The sequence below is a fragment of the Harmonia axyridis genome, chromosome 2 (genome assembly GCF_914767665.1).
Source record: "Harmonia axyridis chromosome 2, icHarAxyr1.1, whole genome shotgun sequence".
Lineage (NCBI taxonomy): Eukaryota > Metazoa > Arthropoda > Insecta > Coleoptera > Coccinellidae > Harmonia > Harmonia axyridis.
Window position 1 is genome coordinate 25,327,280 of NC_059502.1, and position 22,955 is coordinate 25,350,234.

At 31.8% G+C, this 22,955-nt stretch overlaps 3 protein-coding genes across 4 annotated transcripts; 1 reads left to right on the forward strand and 2 right to left on the reverse strand.

Annotated features, from left to right (window-relative positions):
- Positions 1 to 2,667: 2,667 nt before the first annotated feature.
- Positions 2,668 to 14,871, reverse strand: LOC123672181 (endoplasmic reticulum mannosyl-oligosaccharide 1,2-alpha-mannosidase). Its single transcript, XM_045606185.1, has 9 exons — positions 14,635 to 14,871; positions 14,303 to 14,582; positions 14,062 to 14,247; positions 13,581 to 13,729; positions 13,317 to 13,505; positions 12,467 to 12,654; positions 6,208 to 6,499; positions 6,006 to 6,146; positions 2,668 to 4,002 (listed from the first exon to the last, which is right to left on the reverse strand). Exons 1-9 carry the CDS (start codon positions 14,719 to 14,721, stop codon positions 3,784 to 3,786), a joined length of 1,731 nt encoding a protein of 576 aa, XP_045462141.1. The 5' UTR covers positions 14,722 to 14,871; the 3' UTR covers positions 2,668 to 3,783.
- A 177-nt stretch (positions 14,872 to 15,048) lies between these two features.
- Positions 15,049 to 17,171, forward strand: LOC123673155 (E3 ubiquitin-protein ligase RFWD3-like). Its single transcript, XM_045607604.1, has 2 exons — positions 15,049 to 15,302; positions 15,362 to 17,171. The coding sequence occupies exons 1-2, from the start codon at positions 15,278 to 15,280 to the stop codon at positions 17,104 to 17,106; spliced, it is 1,770 nt and encodes a 589-aa protein (XP_045463560.1). The 5' UTR covers positions 15,049 to 15,277; the 3' UTR covers positions 17,107 to 17,171.
- Positions 17,172 to 17,964: 793 nt separating this feature from the next.
- LOC123673884 (ubiquitin-conjugating enzyme E2-22 kDa) lies at positions 17,965 to 22,897 on the reverse strand. Of its 2 annotated transcripts, none has more exons than XM_045608621.1 (5): positions 22,562 to 22,897; positions 22,194 to 22,346; positions 22,052 to 22,134; positions 21,797 to 21,960; positions 17,965 to 18,244 (listed from the first exon to the last, which is right to left on the reverse strand). In XM_045608621.1, the coding sequence occupies exons 1-5, from the start codon at positions 22,628 to 22,630 to the stop codon at positions 18,108 to 18,110; spliced, it is 606 nt and encodes a 201-aa protein (XP_045464577.1). In that variant the 5' UTR covers positions 22,631 to 22,897; the 3' UTR covers positions 17,965 to 18,107. The 2 variants fall into 2 exon arrangements, with proteins under 2 accessions (XP_045464577.1, XP_045464578.1); XM_045608622.1 differs by lacking the exon at positions 22,562 to 22,897 and adding an exon at positions 22,420 to 22,443.
- Positions 22,898 to 22,955: the final 58 nt, after the last annotated feature.

Consider the following 22,955-nt stretch of genomic DNA (forward strand, 5'->3'; position numbering starts at 1 on the left):
CTTTCTTTTGGTCTTTCAGTTTTTAACTTCCGTTTGTAATTTCTGGGGTATTCCGAGATCAACTGTTATGCAAATACTAATCATACAGGGTGAGTTTTCAAGAACTTGTCATTGGAATATCTATGATCTTATGAGAGATATGAAAAAACAGTTAGAAATGTTTCAATAGTATAGATGGGAAGCAATAATGGCACCATTCGGCACTCTCCCAAACCAAAATATAAGAATGGCAACCCTCTTCTCCTGATACATAATTTGAGAACTCATAAATAATACCATGATAAACAAGAAAGCTTAGAAAAAAGTTGTAAATTTTGATTATTTTGTAGAATGCATCAATCATCACTTTATTTGTTGGCAGTTAGTGTTACAAGTGAATTCTACAAGAATTGTTCAGATGTCTTTCATTACGCTTTAGACTGTTATTAGATCCATTTTTCAATACATAATTGTGTGGGATTGATAGTTTTTGGTTTATTGTCTTAAACAATGGATTTCAAGCATTCATATGAAAATAAATCAAGTGGGCAGAAAATTCGTTGAGATACTGAGTATCGAATTACTGCTGTACTCCATATACATATAGGTTGTCCCGAAACTGTGGTGCCAAATTAAAACAGAACATTCTCCTTGAAAAATAAATAAGTCTTTCCTATTTTTCTCAAAAATCGTTCGTTGCAGCGGAATAGAGTTTTGAATATGAAAAATAGAAAGTAATTTTTATTCATACCTTCCGCAGTATCTAAAATTTTTCAATAAAATTTAAAAGAATGTTTGTATTCAAAAGGTGTTTTTTTTTTCAAACCAAAAATCACATTTTCATTGGCCACCAGTGGTTTATAAATAGGGCATCATGGTCCATTTTGTCCTTTATTTTTTACTCTACTGGTGAAATCAAAAAAATTATGCATTTTTCGCATTCCTCATTTGATTTTGAGTAAAAAAAGTATGCTTGTTTGGATCAGGATAAACTAACCACTTTCAAGATAAATAATATATGAAAAGTGAAAAATTTGTTTTGATTTTATTAGTGGCGTAACTGTATACCAGAAAGAGTTGTTTTCGATGTTTCATCAGGGACAGGTAATCTCATCATCTTCATTTATGTTATGATTGAAGATTCACATGGCATATTCCTTTTTTAGTGATATTCGAATGTAATTGTATATGTTATTTAGGTGCTGAAAACCAAAGTGTCCTCTGAACTCCCATAGCATTTAAATGAAAGGCATTCAGAAAAAAGTGTATGACACGCGTATGTAGAGCAATTGATTTCCAAATTTCGAGATACTGGGTATGTCCTTAACAGAAAAAGATACCAATCAAGATGCTTAATGAAGCCAGTCATGTCAAAGTATTCTGACAAATCGCATTTCTCGTAGTTCCATGAGAAGAGTTTTTAAACTGATTAAATATCATCCAGACTAAATTCAAATTCTAGAGGATCCAGATAAGCGACTAATGTGAAATAATGGGAAATAGGATCTACATTCATCTACAACTCATCATATATATATTGTTGTTTCTATTATTAGAACAATGAAAATCTGCAAGGTAATTTGAACAATGGACATTCTAGAACCCTTTTTATAGAAGAAATTTACAATCAATCGGATTTACCTGAACTTCTTAGATCGGTTGTTTCTATGTTCGCTGACACTAAAATTTATGTTAATCCCCTGTTGTTCTACAGGATGCTCTGTCAAGATCTGAAGAGGATTGAGGAGTGGTGTGCTGATTGGCTCATTCCTTTAAACCCTGAAAAGTTTGCTATTCTACATCTTGGAGTTAACAATCCCCGCCTGCCATATGCTATCTATGGCAGACCAATCACACTGCACACACTGACTTAGGCGTGGTAATAACTGAGGGGCTTAGCTGGTCAGATCATGTGGAGTCTATTTGCCACAGGGCTTCACAGAGGTGTTTTCTCTTGTACAGAGTTTTTGATAAATGCTCTGTTTCTACGTCTTTCCATCTGCTCAAGACATAAGACCCATTCTCGAATATGCGGGACCAGTGTGGGATACCGTTTCCGCAGAGGCTCCGACAGGCTGGAGCGGATACAGAGGAGCGAATGCCCTTTGGACACAGTAGACCTGGTTATGGGGATAGGCTGCGAATCCTTAAATTGACTACCCTCAAGCAAAGAAGATTGAAAGGTGATCTTATTGCTACGTTTAAGTTTCGGTATGGGTATTGTTGAGTGGACCTATCTCATCTATTTCGCCTGAACATGAATACGAATCTGAGGGAACACCACTACAAGCTGTCCAGAGAAGCATTTCGATCGGTTTCACGTGAACACTTTTTGTCTAACAGAGTTTTCCATGTTTGGAACAAACTACCGTGTAGTGTTGTGGGTGCGCCAAATGTGAACCAATTCAAGGTCAGGCTTGATAACTGGTGTAGAACTAGCCAAAATTGATTGAAATCTCATTTATGTCTTACCATTTTTGTTTTTATATTTAGGAATTTTTATTGCTTTTTATATGCATTTTACCGCCATTCGGTGTTTCTTCTTTTGTTTAATTTGTTTTGAACCACATAGGTTATACCTCGGCTTTTGTTAACTATACAAAAAAAATAATAAACCATGTTGTAAAATTTGCAGTTCTTTCAATGAATTTTAGTATCCGAAACCAAGCAAAATGAAAGGAGTTTAGGTATTTAGCCAAAAGTTTTCAGAGATTTAATATGAAAAAGATTTATAAAAACACAAATCTAATACAAATTTTATTAAAATCATATTCAGCTTTGTCTGAGTGTTCATTAAAAATAATAATGAAATAGTAAATTCACCTAATTAGAAACCAAATATTGAAAAATTACTTAGTTGGCTCCATTAAAAAATTTCTCAGTTCACTACATCAAAAAACTTCCACATTTAATTTGTCTTAGAGTAAATCTATTTCAACTTTTTCATAATTGAATAAAAAGGGTTTTCAAATGCATCAACGAAACTATACATTTATCTTCAACACTATAACATGTTATTCATTTCAACCAACAAACTCAGAAAATACTGGATAACAATCAATTATATACTGAATATAAAATAATGTAAAATTCAAATTTTATATCCATAATTCACAACAAATTTTCAAAAAATATCAAAATGGCATGCTTTTATAAAAGATGTATTTTGATTAAACATTCATTCAGCTCGAAAAACTGAAACAGAAAAATATTTATAGTAGAACCCTCATTCACTGCATCGCTATTATCAGAGCTCCAGAGTAACCTAGTCAAGGTATTAAACCCTGATTATCCAAGATTTGTGGTCTATGCTCTATAAATTTTTTATTTTTTTGTTGTGGTCCTATTTTTCAGCCGCCAAGCTATATGTATATATTCATATTTATGGTATTTCTATTCATAATCATCAGAATCCCATAATGTTTATTCATCTATTACAGTATAGAAAAAACAATTTTTTCAGGATATAAAACTTTAGTGTTTAAGTATTTATGTTTATATTTTTTTAATAGATAAAATAAATCTGGATGATACAAGTTTTAAATAATCCAATGCTGTTCTCCACCCACATTACCTAAGATAACAGGGGTTCTACTGTAGTCCAATCTCAAGGAGACATGAAATACTTTTCAGGGAGCTATCAAAGCTATCACACATACAAACAACAATTTTTTGTACACTGAAATCTTGTTTACTAAATTCGTTTGTTCCTTAATTTCCTAGTTTGAGAAAACATTTATCCAAATTATAAAAACTTCAATCTTTGAAATAACCTGACTAGATTGTCACAACTTTTCATTAGAATCACAAATTATGTATTGGTAAAATATGTGCTTCCGTATTTACAACATACTTATCAAGATCTATTAATTTTGGGTCATCGCTAAATAGCAAATAGAAGTACTTTAGTGTTTCAGCTAAAAAAAAAGATTCCATCATATCCTTGGGACGAACATCTATCGCACTTCGTACATTCCCTATTGATGTGTATCCGTTAGGTACTTTCGTAAAATTCTCAAAGCCCTAAAAGAAGAATGAACCTTTTTAGAACAAAATAATAACCTTAAAAAAACACAAACATTTGTATAAAAGAAATAGAGAATGCTGTAAACAGCGGAGTGATTCTTAGGTAAGACGAAAAAAACTATTTTGTATTAAAGATACCAAGGAACCAATGCTGTGAGTAGTCCATATTAATTTATGAAAGGTATTAAATATTTAATATTTAGTATATTTTCCATTTCTTTATAAGGTTTATATTTTTATAGATATCAGAAAAACTCTTATTTTTTATTCTCAATTCAAAACAATGAGCCACAGTCATTTTCTTTTCAACGCTAAAATGGCCAAGAATACCTAATTTTCAATATATAGTTATCGATCATCTCCATATTTCTAGCAGAATTTTTTTGTGTACCTTTGCAAATGAGCTCGCAATGAATTTATACAAAAAAGAAGTGATCTTACAATAGGAGAATACCTTTAAATCTAAAAAGAAGCTTAGAAAGCAAATACTCAATAAAGATAAACTTTCAAAAGTTAACTGTGTAGCACCTACTATGCAAATAAAAAAACAAAATTAAGTGTATGGAAATGTATAGATTTAGTTGTGGCTTCAGCAAAATTAGGGAACCATAAATATGACTAAATTAACAATTATAATAGTGTAACGAACCCGCAAGCCCTACGCCTCTTTCTAGAAGGTACCGGACGCACCGAGAGCTCGAAAGAAAGATCAAGTACCTTCTAGAGAGAGATGCCAGCGGTATATAAACCAATGGAAGCAGCACAGGAGGGCACTGTCCATATAAACGGCAGTCAGTGCCGTACACTCAAGTAGATATAAATATGTGAAAATAAATTAATGTAGTAGTTGAAATAAATTATCTGTAAATAGTTGTATATGGTTGTGTGTATCTGAAATAAATTAGTGTAATAAAAAGTACCGATTTAATTAACCGAAAAATGTAACAATAGTTTCCTTCAGAGAGATTTTTAATGTTGATTCTTTATTTTGGTACGTAATAGTATTAAATAGAGTGTTATATAAGTCTGTGTCTTTCATTCAAAATTATGTGCATTTCATATTATTATCCATTAGGTATATTACTACTTTTAGTGAAGATATGGTTTCCTGTTACACTAACGCAGCTAGTGGGGCCTTTTGTGCTTCTCAAACATCAATGTTTATTATCATCATTCACGTGTTTGATTGATCGCAGTAATGACTCTTGGACTGATTCAAAAAAAATAGCAAAATAATATGAAATGGATTTAGAAACAGACACCAAAATATTTTTTAATTCTAATTAATAAATAAAAGAAACTATTCGATCTGTAATTATCTTTTAAAACTTAAAAAAGTCGAATTTTCACTTAAATCTAATACTGAAACCAAAATATTCAAATAATCTAAATCGACCGATTTTTGACGAAGAAATCTATCAATCACATTCAAGTTGGAGTGGCAGCATTGATTCAGCCCCCCCAAAACTGGATGCACCAATGCCAAAAACGATAACCAATGAAAAATTTCACTTAAAGTCAAAAATGTAACTTTACAAGATTTGAGTGTTAAATTCAGGATAATCATTTTATAAATGAGTAAATGGCCACATCTTGAATTTTTTCAAGAGATAGTGGCCATACCAGTGTTTTCAGATAATATCTTAATCATTAAAAGAAAGTTAATTATAAAATTAAATACAAGTCACATTGTATCCTTTTATGTAGTATCTCATTTTATGATTTGTATGTATTTTATGATTCTAATAATTAATAACTTGCATAATAATAATTCTAATACTACTAATGATTCTAATGTACTGAAATAACCTGTTTGTCTCTGTATTTAAATATACAATATGTAATTTAAAGTGGAAAAGCTGTGTTTGGCAAAGTAATTCTGCAGAAAAGTATTTTAATCATTACTTTTTTATTTTATTTTTATTCATTTTAATCATTATCAAGATGATTTTCCTTCACAAAGGGTTTAAAACAATCAGATATCAATGCAATATAGTTACCTGGAATATCTGCCATCCCCAATCTTGATAGGTGGAGTTTCCACTGAATTGGTACATATACCAAAGACTTTCAACAAATTCTGGACGAAGTAGATTGTGCGCATCGTTTATTTTAACATAGAAGTCATTTGAGCTTTCACCCTAAAAAATAGAGAACAGAGTGAAAACTTTAGAATTTTTATGGAAAATCATTAATAATAACCTGAATATTGAAATATGTTATTTCTGGTGACAAAAATGTTGGATGTCGAGCGTAAGTTTGATAACATGTTGTAGATAAATCTTCTGCTAATTTCTTATGACTGTCTGGAAGACCATTGTGTACACCTAGAACGAGTGTACCTGGTAAATAGCAGGTAAGATGGTCCATTTTAGGTTTGAAATCTTTTCCCCCATTCAAAAGTTCTCCAATAAAAATAAATCCATTTGGAACTGTTTTTCTAACAAGACGTTCTTGTACTCCACTTATGGCAGTAACATAATCATCTTTCAGACTGAAAATAATACATCAATCAGTCATAAGAAATATTTAATTGTAAACAAAAAAATATGGAATATTTAGAGTTTCACATAAATAATAATAATAAAGTAAGCAAATAATAAAATAAATCAATAACAATCCCAAGGAACATTTTTTAAATAATTTCACACCCATGCTGAAATCATCAGCTAAAATAACATCATTTTGAAACTGAGGTGCGAATAAAATTACATGCAGTGAATTGTTAGTAAAAATAAATAATATTTCAATTCATGATCAAAAATGATTCGAGGATGAACTAGAAAAATGGGAAAAAAATATTAAGACAATCAAAGGAGAAAAATTACTAAAAAAAAACTACTTCTTTCCACTTTGGTAGCCTGTGTAAGTAAACTATTTTCTGCTTTGCTGTTTCAAATTTCAAATATTATTTTGAAAATTAATTTATATGCATATATAATTTCACAAAATTCTATATACGTTTCACAAAAAACTATGTAAAGACATGAAAAGACTGAATTATATACATCTGCAGATGCATATCTAGGGATGCTGCATATTTTTGCTATATTTATAATATTTTTGTTAAGGTAAATGAAATATTCCGGTTTTCAGACCGGCTGTGGACTTATAAAATAAATACCAAATAAGGATATTTTATAGAGCAAGATCTCAGAGCCCTAAGACATAACTTATTTTCTGAAGGATAAAACCTTAGGCTCTGAGTAGAGGCCCATGTACTTATAATACCTGCAAGTTTGTGGAGTTCCCTCAGTGATATCTGAGCAGAATAACATATTAGAAAGGTAACTAAAAATAACAGCTACTTTACTTATTTTCAAATGGCTGAATCATATCTCATTTAAATCAATTTGAAGATTAATTGATAAGAGTAGTTTTTTCTCCACGATTTCGTGCCAACTGTTACTCTGCAGTCATTTATTTTTTGCAGAGCTTTAAGTGTCTGACTAAAGTTTTGGTTCATGGAATGCGTTTGACGCTTTTAATATAAATTCAGAGTAAGTATTCCATAATATATACAGGCTGGCCATTTGAAAACGAAACAGACGAGATTACAGACGAAATAAAGTTTTTCGATAGAAATGCTCGGACAGGTCGATTTCTGTTTCGAGGGGGACAACTTAAGATGTAGGTTACGGACGCATAGCGCTTCAACCGTTGCTACTACAACCCTCACCCCCAAATTTTGAATAGGGAAGATGGGGTGAGTGATACCTCATTTGAAAGGTATTTTTATACTGATTTCAGCACAGTAATTGTTTTTTCATTTTATGCATTAGTTCTCGAAATATTCTTAACTAAGTATTTGAAAATGAAGTGGTGTTTTCATGGCACTTGTAGTGTTTTGTGAAAAATCGACATTTTGAGCTTCAAAACAACCATGACTGTGGCTTCCTTCCTAACTAACTAACGCATGAATATTTCGAGAACTAATGCATAAAATGAAAAAACAATTACTGTGCTGAAATCAGTATAAAAATACCTTTAAATTGAGGTATCACTCACCCCATCTTCCCTATTCAAAAATTGGGGGTGTGGGTTGTAGCAGCAAGGGTTGAAGCGCTATGCGTCCGTAACCTACATCTTAAGTTGTCCCCCTTGAAACAGAAATCGACCTGTCCGAGCATTTCTATCGAAAAACTTTATTTCGTCTGTAATCTCGTCTGTTTCGTTTTCAAATGGCCACCCTGTATATAAAAATCAGTCATTTCAAAATAAGCAACGTTCATGAATTTTTCGTAAAACTTTAAAACGTCTGACTAAAGTTTTAGTCTATGGAAAGAGTTTGACATTTTTAATATAACTGCAGAGTTACATTCTACAAAATATACAGGGTGTTTCATCATAAACTGGACAAACATATATATTCGTGTAGAGGACATCGGGAGAATCATTTTTGCCTCATACAATATATCCCGTTTTCGACGCATAAGCGAGATACAGGGTGTTAAACGTCAATTTTAAGCAAGATTCTTATGGGTGTGGTCAGTTTTGTATAACACTCAAAGAAACGGTTTTTGGTCAAATCTCAGTATTTTTGGGTCCTCTATTCAGAAAAGTTGATGAAATCCGAAAAAAGAATTACAAAATGGCGGAAAACCTGCAACGTTCCTAATTTTTTTTTCCAGTGGTCAAATTGAATTTTAGTTCCTGAATGAACACAATTTTCTAAGAATTTCTGTGCAAAAATTTTTCCAAAAATCGAACACAAATTTTTTTTTACATGTCTACAGCGATAAAAAAATTTCACCCGAAATGAATGAAATTTTGTACAATTGTACTCCTTCAATTATCAATCACGAATATGAAAACAGAATTGTAAAATATCAAACGGTTTCGTTACTACAGCCATTCAAATGTTTCGTTCAAACCTCCAAAAAAATTTAGAATGGCTTCTTAGAGTAAAAATTATTAAATTATTGCTATTTCCAAAAATTCCGGATGCTTAAATGTATTTATACAAAAAAATTCGGTGAAACTTAGTTGGAAGTCGAACCCTCGATTCCAACGTAAGTATTAATGAAGAAATTAAGACAGTTCTAAGGATATTAATATTCGTTGCTAAGAAACGGAAGTTCGTAGCTCATACAATTCTACTGGTTATTTGAATTTCACTGAACATAATTCCGCAAGTATCGTGACACGAATTTGTTTGGAAACGAAAATAAAATATTCTCTTTTGGAAAAAATGTCATGGTTCATGCTTATTATTAAACGAATTATTCAAGGAATAAACCTTATTTTTTACTAATAATTCTACATTTTATAAACACAAAAAAAAAACAGATTAGTGGAAAAATCAATTTATAAATCGTTTTCGAAGATGTTTCCATTTGTAAGAATATACATTCTCGCTCTTTTCGCAACACTATCGACCGCTGAACGTATAATTTCGGGGTTTTGCCGGATCTCCTCGGCAGCTGATTCAATTCGTTGAATAAGTTCTTCCTTTGAGTTTACTGGAGCTCTCTTATCATAAACAAGACTTTTGAGATGTCCCCAGAAATGAAAATCCAGTAGTGTGAGATCCTACGAACGAGTAGGCCATGCGATAGGTCCTAATCGGCCAATCCATCAGAGTGGATTTTCTTCATCTAGATACCCTCTTACATCACGAGTTGTGTGGGCATGGCAACCATGATGCTGGTACCAAATGCCCTGAATCTGTCTCAGCGGAATATCTTCAAGAAGATCTGGCAGAATTTCCGTCAGGAAGTGATAATAGCCGTTTCCAGTCAATGTTTGAGGAAGAATGTATGGTCCGATAATGAATTTATCTTTTATTCCCGCCCAAACATTAACTGAAAACCTCTTCTGGCTATTTTTTGATACCGTGGCATGCGGATTTTCTCTATAGCATAAAATATTATTTTTTCTGTTGAAGAAACCATCCCTATGAAAAGTAGCTTCATCCGTAAATAAAATTTGATGGAGAAAATCCCTATTTCCACGTACTCTTCTCAAAATAAACTGACAGAATTCTTTTCTTCTATGAAAATCAACGTCTTCTAAAGTTTGGCAAAGTTGGAAATGGAACGGATGGAAGCTGTTCCTTTGGAGTACTCTCCAAACAGTAGTTTTACTTTTATTCACTGAAGGGTGGTTCGAAAGAGTTCTTGTTGAAATCATTGGGTTATCTCCTACTAAATTAAGGATGCGATCATCGTTTGTTCTTATTGTTTCCTTCTTTTTCCGGTGCAAACTTCCTTCTTCAAGTAATTTGCGTACTGTTTCATAAAAAGTTTTGAAGTTTGGCAAATTTCTGCTTGGAAATCTGCGGGAGTAAATTCCCCTTGCTTTTCTCCCTGAGCAATTCGCTTCATAATAAGCCTGCACAATATCATTTTTTTCCAAAAGAGAATATTTCATTTTCGTTTCCAAACAAATTCTTGTCACGATACTTGCGAAATTATATTCAGTGAAATTCAAATAACCAGTAGAATTCTATGAGCTACGAACTTCCGTTTCTTAGCAACGAATATTAATATCCTTAGAACTATCTTAATTTCTTCATTAATACTTACGTTGGAATCGAGGGTTCGACTCCCAACTAAGTTTCACCGAATTTTTTTGTATAAATACATTTTAGCATCCGGAATTTTTGGAAATAGCAATAATTTAATAATTTTTACTCTAAGAAGCCATTCTAAATTTTTTTTGGAGGTTTGAACGAAACATTTGAATGGCTGTAGTAACGAAACCGTTTGATATTTTACAATTCTGTTTTCATATTCGTGATTGATAATTGAAGGAGTACAATTGTACAAAATTTCATTCATTTCGGGTGAAATTTTTTTATCGCTGTAGACATGTAAAAAAAAATTTGTGTTCGATTTTTGAAAAAATTTTTGCACAGAAATTCTTAGAAAATTGTGTTCATTCAGGAACTAAAATTCAATTTGACCACTGGAAAAAAAAATTAGGAACGTTGCAGGTTTTCCGCCATTTTGTAATTCTTTTTTCGGATTTCATCAACTTTTCTGAATAGAGGACCCAAAAATACTGAGATTTGACCAAAAACCGTTTCTTTGAGTGTTATACAAAACTGACCACACCCATAAGAATCTTGCTCAAAATTGACGTTTAACACCTTGTATCTCGCTTATGCGTCGAAAACGGGATATATTGTATAAGGCAAAAATGATTCTCCCGATGTCCTCTACACGAATATATATGTTTGTCCAGTTTATGATGAAACACCCTGTATATAAAAATCAGTCATTTGAAAATAAGTAAAGTAGCTGTTATTTTTAGTTACCTTTCTTACCTGGTATTCTGCTCAGATGTCAATGACCGATCTCCACTAACTCGCAGGTATTGTACATGGGCCTCTACTCAGAGCCTAAGGTTTTATCCTTCAGAAAATCAATTATGACTTACGGCTCTGGGATCTCAGACTATTATAGCATATGCTTCCAATTAGGTAATACTATTACTTATGTAATCTCATTGATCATCACAAAGGATGTTCTGTAATTTAGATTGATAACATATTTTCGTTGCTGTCTTACATGTCTCCTTATTTTAGTCAAAATTCAGAGTTTGAAGAAATCAAAAGTGTGGTCGTTAACTTTGATAGTTCAGAGACTATGTCAATTTGTCAGTTCAAGGCAGCTTTCAAGGATGCAAATTTAAAAATAAACATAGCTTTGATTAGCACTTATTTGTCTTACATACCTACAGGTATTAGAGAACTTGAAACAAGTGGCTTGTCATTGAAAAGTTGTATTTGAAAAATTTTGTCAAAAATTTATTTGAAAAATTTTTAGTGCCAGTTTAGCACCCAAAATGAAATACACAATCTTACCCCCAAGCTTTTTACACAATATCTATTTTTTTACATTTACAAAAATAACAAAATGCTTTTTAATTTATCAATACGTTATGTATATTTTATATTTTTCTATTATATTTGTAATTATTTTTCTTTCTAGACATATTTGGGAAATGGATCCATTATTATATATTGATATAATTGAAGTTATTTTTTTTAAATTTATACTTTGATAATTTTTATGGAAAATTTAAGTATTTTTCTTGCAAATTTCCATGCATATTTCAAGCTTTTTATATCGTATATAATCTTTTACTTTTATGAGGGAAAGGGTTCACACACAGCCACACAAATAACCTACAGTATATTCAATTGCTTTGAGCATAATTTCAGAAGCTGTTCATCTCTTGTAACTGAAATAAATCAGAACAGTAGTGGTTTTGAAAAATATACACAATGAAGTGTTCATATTTGAGTAATTTCAAGTAAAAAAAAAATATAAAATTATCATGCCTTTCATTGCATTGAATAAATAAGAATAAATATGGCATCAAAATAAATGATTATAAACAAATTGATTTCTCTTGAACTTATTGAAAACTAAGTTTGAATTCCATAATTTTATGTGACTTGGTATTCATCTTTCACTCCAAAATTCCTATTGATGTTAGTGTTAGTACTTACTAATCTATAGTTTTTCCAGTCTGAAGCCACTGCTTCAACAAATATTCATAGTAGCTATCACCTCTAGCTCCTAAAGTAATTGTTGATGCAAATCTAAACTGTCCAGTATTTGGATTGATGAAAATAGGAACTAAACCTTCTGTTTTTTCCAGATTATGTACAAGTTGAGATACTCTTGAAACAGCGTCCTGAAAAAAATCAACTGATAAAGATCATTTGGAAAACAGTGCAGAATGAGTAAATGTATATTTGCCATATCTGCATGCAGGCCTGTTTGTGCTGTTAAAATCAGATAGCTTCTACCATAGTACTATACACTCTTCAATGCATGTTCACCTCACAGATTATATTTTTTTGTTTATAAATAAATAACCCAAATTAAATTGTTAAATAATGATTTAAGAATAATATTCATTCAGATATTAGGACGATATGTCTATCATATACAGCATGCCCCAATGAAAAAGTGGCGCCCCTAATATTTCTCATAATATAATTAATATAGACATCAATAAAATTTGAATACCATTCTACTTGAATTTTTTTCCCATTTTTTTGATCAATCTATTCGATACTACTATTTTTGGAATTTGACCTTAACCTTAGTTCATTCTGCACTACATTAGCTTTTTTCCATTTGAAGTTAGGGTAGTTTAGTAGATGATAAATCATCAAACAATGTGCAAAATACACTTACTGCACAAGTATAATTCAGTGTAGTTAATATAGTAGCATCGAACAAACCTGTTATTTCTTTGTTGAATAAGCAATTATGAGGTTTCCTGTATGTACCCAACCATAGAAAACCCAGTACTGAAGAATAAAATAACTCAGAATACTCTTTACTTACTTCATACTTCGGATCTCCAGTTATTCTACTTAAGTCTCTGAATTCTAATTGTATGGTAGTAACTTCTGATGTACTACTGTCTGGTGACCACTTTGGGGAATGGGCTTTTCTAGTGAATAAGTTTACATCAGAAAAAGGAATCCCTGAATCTGTATCAAAGCAGGCCATGAGACGATCACCTAAATCCACCTAAAAATTTAGAATTTTAAATAGTGGAAAAAACACTAAGACAAATACACTCAAATAGTATTGGTTGATACTCACTGATTTCTCCAAATACATTCTATCAGAAGTTAAATGATAAATACTGAGTAATCCTCCCAAAACTCTAATAGTTACTTCAAATAAATTAACATCCCTATTAATATCAAATTGTAAATGTTTATCAATCCAGTCTCTAGCTTCTAAGTATTCTGAAATTACAAATTTTAATGTTAGACTGATAATAGTGGAAATGCAGGTTAAGGTATCTAAATAAAGAGAAATTTACTTTTTTTTCAATCAAACTTTTGCGTATATATTCATTAAGTCAAATTCATTATGATTAATTTCAACAATCGCACATCTATAAAACTCAGATGAAAAATATTCAAGAAAATATTTCATTAAAAATAAAAAAAAGAATCATAAAAATCTTTTTGATGATATAATGCAATGAAAAGTTATTGAGAAATATAATGTACATCCATCATATTCAATGTTAATAAGCATAAATCTTGTATAACTATCATCTCTTAAGCATTACCTTTTTCAAGTCCCATAATATAAATAGTATCAATAGAATCTACAATAGTTAATCCTAGCCCAAACCAGTCTTGGTGGTTTTTTGATATGGGTTTCAAATGGTCGTGACCCCAAGCATATTGTCTATACCCTTTCCAGGCATGCTTGAATGCCTTAACAACTGCAACCTGCCTTGAAGTACTTGGTCCTATAATAAGTTTAAGTAATTTCAATATAATATGAAAACAATTTTTCCATTTTACCAGAAAATGTTGTCCTTCTTTTGTCCTTTGGTATCACCCCATTAACATTAACGAGTTCAGCATCCTTTGGGTCTTCAATAACTCTCTCCTGATCTTCCAAGAATTTTTCATTGAACTTCAATTCTAAAGGAATAACTGGCTTAAGCTGATTTTCTTCAACCTGTACATCAATAGCAGTTTCATCTGGACTATTAGATAATATATAAAATAGGGTAATACATATAAGGGCAGTAAAAATATATATGCAGTTCTTCTGCAGTTTTGATAAATGGTGCCATTGCTAAAAAAAGGATTATAGTGTCTAATGTTTACTATTAGAATTCAAATTGTACCCTTTTCCAACTCCTGGTTCTTCTTTTCTCATAAATATTATCGCTGGTTGGCAAATTCAGAGCTACATGTTCAGAATACACAACCATTTCGTGAATTATTATATATCTAATGTCGCATTTTTTAAATCGAGATTTTTATACTTTAATTTAGCATCATTTTACTGAAATTTTAAGCCTACCAGATTTCAATTAACAAGATTTTGTCATTCTTGTCTCTAGAGAGCTGTAAGAATAGGTTAAAATAATGTCAATATTCTTCTATAGAAATAATACCAGAGACCATAGAGAAGTATTTGTCTATGCCAGAGACTATCTTTTCTAATTAAAAGAAAAACATTATTTTAAACAACTTATGTCCATTCAAGTTTATTAAATAATTTTATTTTCAAATGTAGATGCATTTGTATGATCTTTTCGGAATTAACAATCACACTTCTCGAAAAAAATCTCAAAATATGCTAGGGCCAATTACTATAAAATAAGTACTGAAACGTTAAACATAACCAATCTTAAAAAGTTCGAAAAAACATTTTGTAAACATTACCCAAAAAGATATGGAGCAAATTTGAATAATATAGTATAATAAAGGATTATTGTTCATGATTTGAAATTATATGGAAAATACTAAGTAATATTCGATGTGATGGCGACACCAATAGAAGTTCATGGTTAGATTAAACTTACTATATATTATTATGTTGAATTTATTTTCTAATTTTTATAACAGGTCTCAATCTAGAAACTCTTGATGAGGAAAACCCGATTCCAGTTAGAATTCCAGTTAGAATTAGACGTAATTCTCCTATAATAGAAGTACAACAACCAATTGTACTTTTAAATGATATTCAGTTAGCTTCTGAAATAATTGTTGAAGCTACTGCAAATGACGATGATGCAGTTTCTATTGTTTCTAATAGCTCTAATAGTTCAAATGAAGATACAATTAGTAGAGGAGTTACACCATTTCCTGAAGAAATTGGAAAAGAGGAAACTAATGGAAATGACGAGAATGAGGATAATGATGGAGAATCAAATTCAAAAAAACGCTCTAGAAGTCAATATGAAAATGAGGATGGACAGATTTGTCCTATTTGTTTAGATAATTGGACAAACTCAGGAGAGCATCGAATATGCTGTTTAAAATGTGGACATTTGTTTGGACATAGTTGTATTATAAGGTGGTTACAATCACAAACCAAGAAATCATGTCCAACTTGTAAAAAAAAAGTAGTGAAATCAGACATCAGATTTCTTTATACCAAAAAATTAATTGCTGTAGATAATTCTGAATTACAAGAAATGAAAGCAAAATTAGATTGTGTTATCAATGAGAGAAATAATATACAATTAGAAATGAGCAAATATATATGCCGAGAACATGCTCTAAACCAAGAAATCAATTACCTGAAATCTCAACTTCAAATGTACAAGCAAAATCCCCATTTATTTTCTGCTTGCAGTAATATTGACACCAAATCTATAAAAAATGTAATAAAATTATACATGGACAAATCCTTAGAAGTATGCTCAGCAGGAGCTTGTCGAGTTTTTGATGTGAATCCTAATTTAGATTTAATTATGGTTAATGCAAAATCACCCAATGTTTTGTTTTCAGGATTTGGTTTGAAAAAAATTTGCATTTCGCAATATAGAACGCTGGCATTTTTACCTCTACATTCTGCTCAAATAAGAGACGTTTCTTTTCAGAATACAAATATTTTATCAGTTTCTACTGACAAAATCATAAAGATAACAGATTCTCCTAATAATTCAAATGTCTTCACATTCAGCCAAACTTTACCTTTATGGTCTTGCTGTTGGGATTCCTTCAATACTAATTACTTTTACATTGGAACACAAATGGGTGCTGTACATAAGTATGATTGGAGATTGTTACATAATCCAGTAAATATACTCGAGGTTCCTGGTGATATGTCCCCTGTAGTTAGTGTTGCTCATGTTCCTAACGACCCTAGTAGCTCATCTCAAGACGGTATTATTTCTTGTAAATTAAATTCATTGTGGTTTTTTGAAAAAACCCCTAATGATTATGTAGGGCATCCTTTAGGAATTGATGGGCCCTTCTATGCTATGAGATTTGATAAAGCTTCAAAACAGATCTTAGTATCTTCTAGACCTAATCTCAGGAATCCTAATTCAAGACACACTCTAACAACCTTGAATAAAATTGGTGAAAAAATTTCTTCGAATTCAACTCATACTTTCGAAAATCCAGGTATTCAAAGACATTTGTCAAGATCCTGTTTCATAAAAAGAAATTCCGAAGAATATGTAGCTGTGCATGAGGAATCAAGTAAGCTAGTTACTTTATGGAATTTGAACAATGGAAGGAAATCGACATCAGTTACTGCTCATGATCCCGTACTAGATTTAAATTATATTGTGAATAATGGTAATGATCTTTTGATTGGTCTTACAGATAAGAAAATGTTGTTTTATAAGTTTTCATAAGGATGATTATTGTATTTGCTATTGTAATTTTTTTATATTATTGTAATAAATGCCATTTAAGAGTTTTTGGGAATTTTAATTTGCCATCTATCCTGATATTTAGTATTTTCCTTCTCTTACAAGTTGGGCACTTACAGACCTGACTATGAAAAATTTGGTAGCGCTTAAAATTCATTGTATTCTATAAACCAATAAGCTAGCTAACAGTTCCAATACACCCCATTTAGTGTGGTGCGGATTCATCTTGAAGGGACCTCTTTATTCTCATCTGAAGTCAATTGACCAGGTTCTCTCTAGTCTTCTATTAGGTTGCTCAAGGAGTGGTTGAATAGAAAAATGTGTCTGAAGAAGCACTCTAAATAAGTTCGGAACTGCACAGTTCCACAATATAATCCTCAAACTGCTAATATCCAATTTCATTGTGTTATTCCAAAATATATATCAATTCATTCAAATTTCAAATAATACCTGGAATTTGCTTAATGGACAACAATGTTATCTGTCTTTACCGAATTAATTATATACCCCTTTCTTGGTTTTTTCGAAGCAATTCTTCAACTACAAAAAAATTGTAGTTATATATATATACCGTCCTGTGCACTAGTCCAAATGATCATGACAGTGAACAGTAGTTAATATGGACAGTATCAAAAGAGATGGAAGGTACATCTGAAGTAATTATCTGTTGTAAGCCTCAGCTATAAAGGTGATTCTGCCAATATCCCAAAATATTAAGTAAAAGAGATGTTCTTCCTAGTGTTGACTTTTAATATGAGGCAAAGGTATTCGTACACTTAGCTATAAACCACAATTTTTTTCAATAATTTATTCTAAATGAAGAAATGATATGACACTAAATAAATGCAAAACAATCCTTATAATCAAGAATTCATCTTTATGTACAAATTGCTACAGCAACAAAATTAATTTGTTCAATAGGATGACATGAAAGAGATTCATATAAAAAAAATTCAGAGAAATTTATTTAAAAATCCAATTCACTAACTAAAAATTTGTTCTGTAGCTCTTTCCAATTCCCAATCATAGGAAGATAAGGCAACTCGAGCTTGGTGCTCTTCAACGCCCATATCTACTAATCTACGAATTTTTTCATCACAATCCTTGTTTGCATTCGGACCTAAAACAAAATTTCAAAATAATAGTCATTTTATTCGATTACCAATTCCCTGATTGATATTTGAACCCAGAGATATTTGTTTGAAATGAAATGTGAATTACCAATATTATGTGAAATTAGAAATACAAAAAATTAGGAAGTTATTGAAAATAAAAAAAAAGGAAAGCCAGTGTTATCAGAAGCTTTTGAGCGCTTGTTCATTCCCGCGCTAAATTGAGTCCTTGGAAATCACTATTTATATGCAGTTATATGGTCCCCAAGGGAGCAATTGGCATATGAATGAGCAAGCGTTCAAAATATTCTAGCGGGCTTGTCTAGGTGGGTGGTTCTTAGGCATGTGTTCGGCTGTCTATATCTGATTTAATCTGCCAACAGACTTATTTGGCACGACTGATCTTTTTACTGGCAATGCCCCGACAGCAGTCCCACAATCAGCTCTTGGTAGCTGCAGACGATTCTTGGTGTAGGATGGCAAAAATTGTACAAATATTTTAGCTTGAACAAGTCTGGATGTGTTTCTCCAGTGGCTTCTTAGTTCCCACTGCCGGATCGCCGTCCTATAGTAGAATTTTTTTCGGCAAAACAGAGGATTCATGTCCTAGCAGCAATGAAGAGCCACAATTTAGCCGCATATACCACAATGTCAGTGCTCCTCTCTGATTTTGATATATCTCTGTGCTATAGGGAGGAGTATAGAGAGATTGTACAGGGTGGGCAAATTTCGATGTTTTAGCACTACAACTTTTAAACCAGAGGAGATAGACAAAATCTGATACCCACTTCTCGGTCTCTTTTTCTGAGAAACTAACAAGGATAGTATTCATTTTTGGTCACCTTCTTTTGTTTTCGAGTTGAAAGCGAAAATTGGAAAAATGGCGATATCGAAAAACATCTATATCTCCGCTAATATTGATGATAGAGCTCTGAAATTAAAACATTTTACAGGCACTTTTTTACGTGGAATCCAGTGGCGTGCTCGTCTTTTCAAAAGGGTTTTTAATTACGAAGCTATGACACAAAGTTATGTTTTTTCAGATGGGAACACTAGATTTCTGTGCTATTTTTTAAAAGCTTGATTTTTCCTGATTTCAAAAATATATAACATCATATGGTTCGTATCAATATAAATAATAGAAAATGGTCAAAAACCTTTTTTTACCTAAGATTTTCATAATTTCTATGGTTTCAACTGTTGACGAGCACAGAAAAATTGAGCTTCCTATAACAAGAGTAGTGTCCTTCTATCAATCTAATTATTTCTATGCTTTTTACTAATTTATACAAAATTCGAATCTAGGTAAGTATATTTTATAAATTTTTTATCTTATGGTGTTCCATTAAAAAAAATAAAGGTTTGTGTCGATCTTCAAAACCATACCTCGAAAAAAATATTGAGTACGCCACTGGATTCTACGCAGAATTCTGATTCAAACGTAGTTTTTAGCTCAGCACTATTTCTTATAACTTCGGAGATAAAGGAGGGGTCCAAAAAGTATCAATTTCCAAAATCACCCTGTATCTCTTGAACGGAAACAGTTATGCAAAATCTGATTAGACCAACTTGAGTTTCACGAAAAAGTAGGACAGGAACGTGAAAACCTCAAGGCTCTATCTTAAATAACAAGCAAGAAACCTGGCTGTCTCACCCAAAATAGGATGCACTGCACATGTACAGGGTGGGCAAATTTCGATGTTTTAGCACTACAACTTTTAAACCAGAGGTGACAAAATCTGATACCCCATACTCGGTCTCTCCAGTGGCGAGCACGCCACTGGATTCTACGTGAAAAAGTGGCTATATAATGTTTTTATTTCAGTGCTCTATCATCAGTATTAACGGAGATATAAATGTTTTTCGATATCGCCATTTTTGCAATTTTCTTATATAACTCGAAAACAAAAGAAGGTGGCCAAAAATAAATACTACTCTTATTAGTTTCTCAGAAAAAGAGACCAAGTATGGGGTATCAGATTTTGTCTATCACCTCCGGTTTAAAAGTTGTGGTGCTAAAACATCGAAATTTGCCCACCCTGTACATGTAAGTGTAACTGATGCAAATCCAAATCTACTCTGAAGAACACACCATGTATTCTATGGAGCTGGAATTATCCACTGATATATTGAATATTGGCCCTGATAGCAGCAATAAAATATTGTAAAATTGTATAGGGGTCAGCAATAAATAAAAATAAATATATATAACAAGGATTCATTTAAATTTGTGATTAAGAGTGCTGTAGAGAAATTAGAGCTGATTTCTGTGACTACAAGTAGCGCTTAGCTTGAACCATATTCTTCCCAGATTCGAAGTATGTATGTAAACAGATGTTAGTGTAGCTAAGCGCTACTCTTAATCACAGAAAATCAACTCTAATTTCTCCACAGCACTCTTGACTACGAATTTAAATGAATCCATGTTATATCATTCAATCTATAGAATATTTTCATGAGCTTTCCAATGATCTAATAATAAATATATAGCGCATAGAGGTAGAGGAATCGACTCTAACAGAAAATTGAGACCAATGATCTGATAATACCTACATTAGATAGAAATAGATTAAGGTCTGGGTTATGTGACAACGAAGGATAGGATAAAGATGTTTGAATTTCAACCAATGATAAGGGAAGCCAAATCACGTAATCTTAAATGAAAAGTTTCCATTGGTTCAATATGTTTAACCAATCAAAACATCGGTTGGTTAGGCCCTAACTTACGAGGTGTAAACATCATGCGTCTCATCTTTCTGTTAAAGTCGATTCCTCTCTCTCTCCCTATTAGCTACCTACTCATTATTAATATTAGATCATTGGGTGAGAGGTGAGACGCATGATGTTTAAATCTTGTGACCCAAAGTTTAACTAACCGATGTTTTGATTAGTTGAACATATTGAATCAATTAAAACTTTTCATTTTAGATCACGTGATTTTGCTTCCCATCATTGTTGGAATTCAAACATTTTTATCCTTTCTCTCATTGTCACGTGATCCAGGGCTTAATATTTTTCTTTCTAATGTTGGAGTCATTGCTCTGCAATGCAAGACCGCTCAAGGGCAATCTATGTATTATTAGATCATTGGATCTTTCTTTCATATTTTCACTAAAGAAATTTGTTTTGAGATTTATGAATAATATTGATGTACCTCCATGTCTAAGAAGATAGATGATAACATTTCGAGATTTATGAGTTGGGAAGTTTGAGGAGCATGTGTGGCAAACTATACTTTTTCTACGATTGTGAATAGCCAGTAAACATTCACACATTAGAAGTTAAAATGCGTCAGTCACATTGATTTATTTCAGTAGTATATTCTTGCTGTGTTTTCACAGTCACAACTTTTCAAAGACCCGGTTCAAAAGGTCTATTACTGTGCAGAATCATTTTACACAGTCTGAACTGTGGGAAATTATTTTGAACGGCTTTTAAATGTTCAGTATAACACTACATGGTCTTGGCACAAAACATGCAGAATCTTTGCTTTTGAATGCAAGTAAATGATAATATAAAGGTGATATTTCAAAGAAGTTGACCAAAAAAATATATCCTACCTCCAGCATATACATTTGTCCAGTGCCGGGCAGTCATTTGAAACATTTCATTATTTTCTTTATATTGTTTAGCTACAACAGCATCTTGTGGGTCATCTGGTTCAGCCGCGCTCAAGAGTGCTTGAAGGGATAGTAGAACTGTTCGTAAAGTCATGGCAGCTGCCCTATTAATAATAAATCAATCTATCACAATTTATCAATTTTATGAAATGACATTTCTTGTGAGCTATCTTTCAATTCAATTGATAAACTCACCATTGGTCTTTCAATATATCTAAGCATATTGCTCCTGTTACAGAAGATATATTGGGATGCCATATTTTAGTTACAAAACGAACCTACAGGAATCATAAAATACTAATTACTAGTAAAAATTTAGGATTATTTTTTTGATTACCTTAGGGGGATTGAAAGGGTAAGTTTCAGGGACTTTAATCTCTAAAACAAATGTGCCTCCTTCATATGGAGTATCTGGGGGACCAGCAATTTCTCCTCTCAGTTCAGTAAAACTGTCGTTCAAAAGCTCAACTCTAATAGCACATTTTGCAACCTACAACAATGTTTGAAGAATCAAGGTATATTATACTTCATGAATCATGATAATAAAAATTCTGCATATTCACTTTCATAACCCTATATACCCATAAATCAGGAAACTAATGAAATATTTTTCTCTCAATTAGTATATTCCGAATAAGAATTCATGGTTAAAATAGTAAGGAAAGAGATCGGTACATTTGGGATGAAAATTTTGTATAATCTCACCTCTTCACTTTTGATAACCTCTTTGAATTCTCGTTTAATTCTTTGCGCAGCTATATTCGCCATTTCCATCAATTTATAATAGAATACTATTGAAGAAGGATCATAACAATTCTCAAAACAGGAAATATCGCGGTTACGAAAGATAAATATGTATGGAATAGTTTTCCACTTTTAATTTTAAGTCAAAAAATAGGCTGGCTCTCAAACAAACGTCAAAATCAGAAAAGTATTATACTAACTGCCAACCTGCAGAAATTTAAATCAAACATAATTTCAAAATTATAGTTCGAAAATCTAATTTCAGAATCTGTCTTCTCATTTGAATAAAAATAAATAAAAATACCTCAATTCATTTGACGACTAATAATGCGAAATTTGTTGTCTTTCGAAGCCT

Excerpts from the sequence above, each read along its gene's own strand:
- LOC123673155 (XM_045607604.1), top strand. The coding sequence starts at position 15,278 with ATGGCGACACCAATAGAAGTTCATG. Across the intron at positions 15,303-15,361 it reads GACACCAATAGAAGTTCATG|GTCTCAATCTAGAAACTCTT; the intron begins GTTAGATTAAAC and ends TTTTTATAACAG.
- LOC123673884 (XM_045608621.1), bottom strand. The coding sequence starts at position 22,630 with ATGGAAATGGCGAATATAGCTGCGCAAAGAATTAAACGAGAATTCAAA. Across the intron at positions 22,347-22,561 it reads AGGTTATCAAAAGTGAAGAG|GTTGCAAAATGTGCTATTAG; the intron begins GTGAGATTATAC and ends ACATTGTTGTAG. Across the intron at positions 22,135-22,193 it reads ACCCTTTCAATCCCCCTAAG|GTTCGTTTTGTAACTAAAAT; the intron begins GTAATCAAAAAA and ends TGATTCCTGTAG.
- LOC123672181 (XM_045606185.1), bottom strand. The coding sequence starts at position 14,721 with ATGGTTGTGTATTCTGAACATGTAGCTCTGAATTTGCCAACCAGCGAT. Across the intron at positions 14,583-14,634 it reads GAACCAGGAGTTGGAAAAGG|CAATGGCACCATTTATCAAA; the intron begins GTACAATTTGAA and ends TCCTTTTTTTAG. Across the intron at positions 6,147-6,207 it reads TAACATATTTCAATATTCAG|GGTGAAAGCTCAAATGACTT; the intron begins GTTATTATTAAT and ends TCTATTTTTTAG.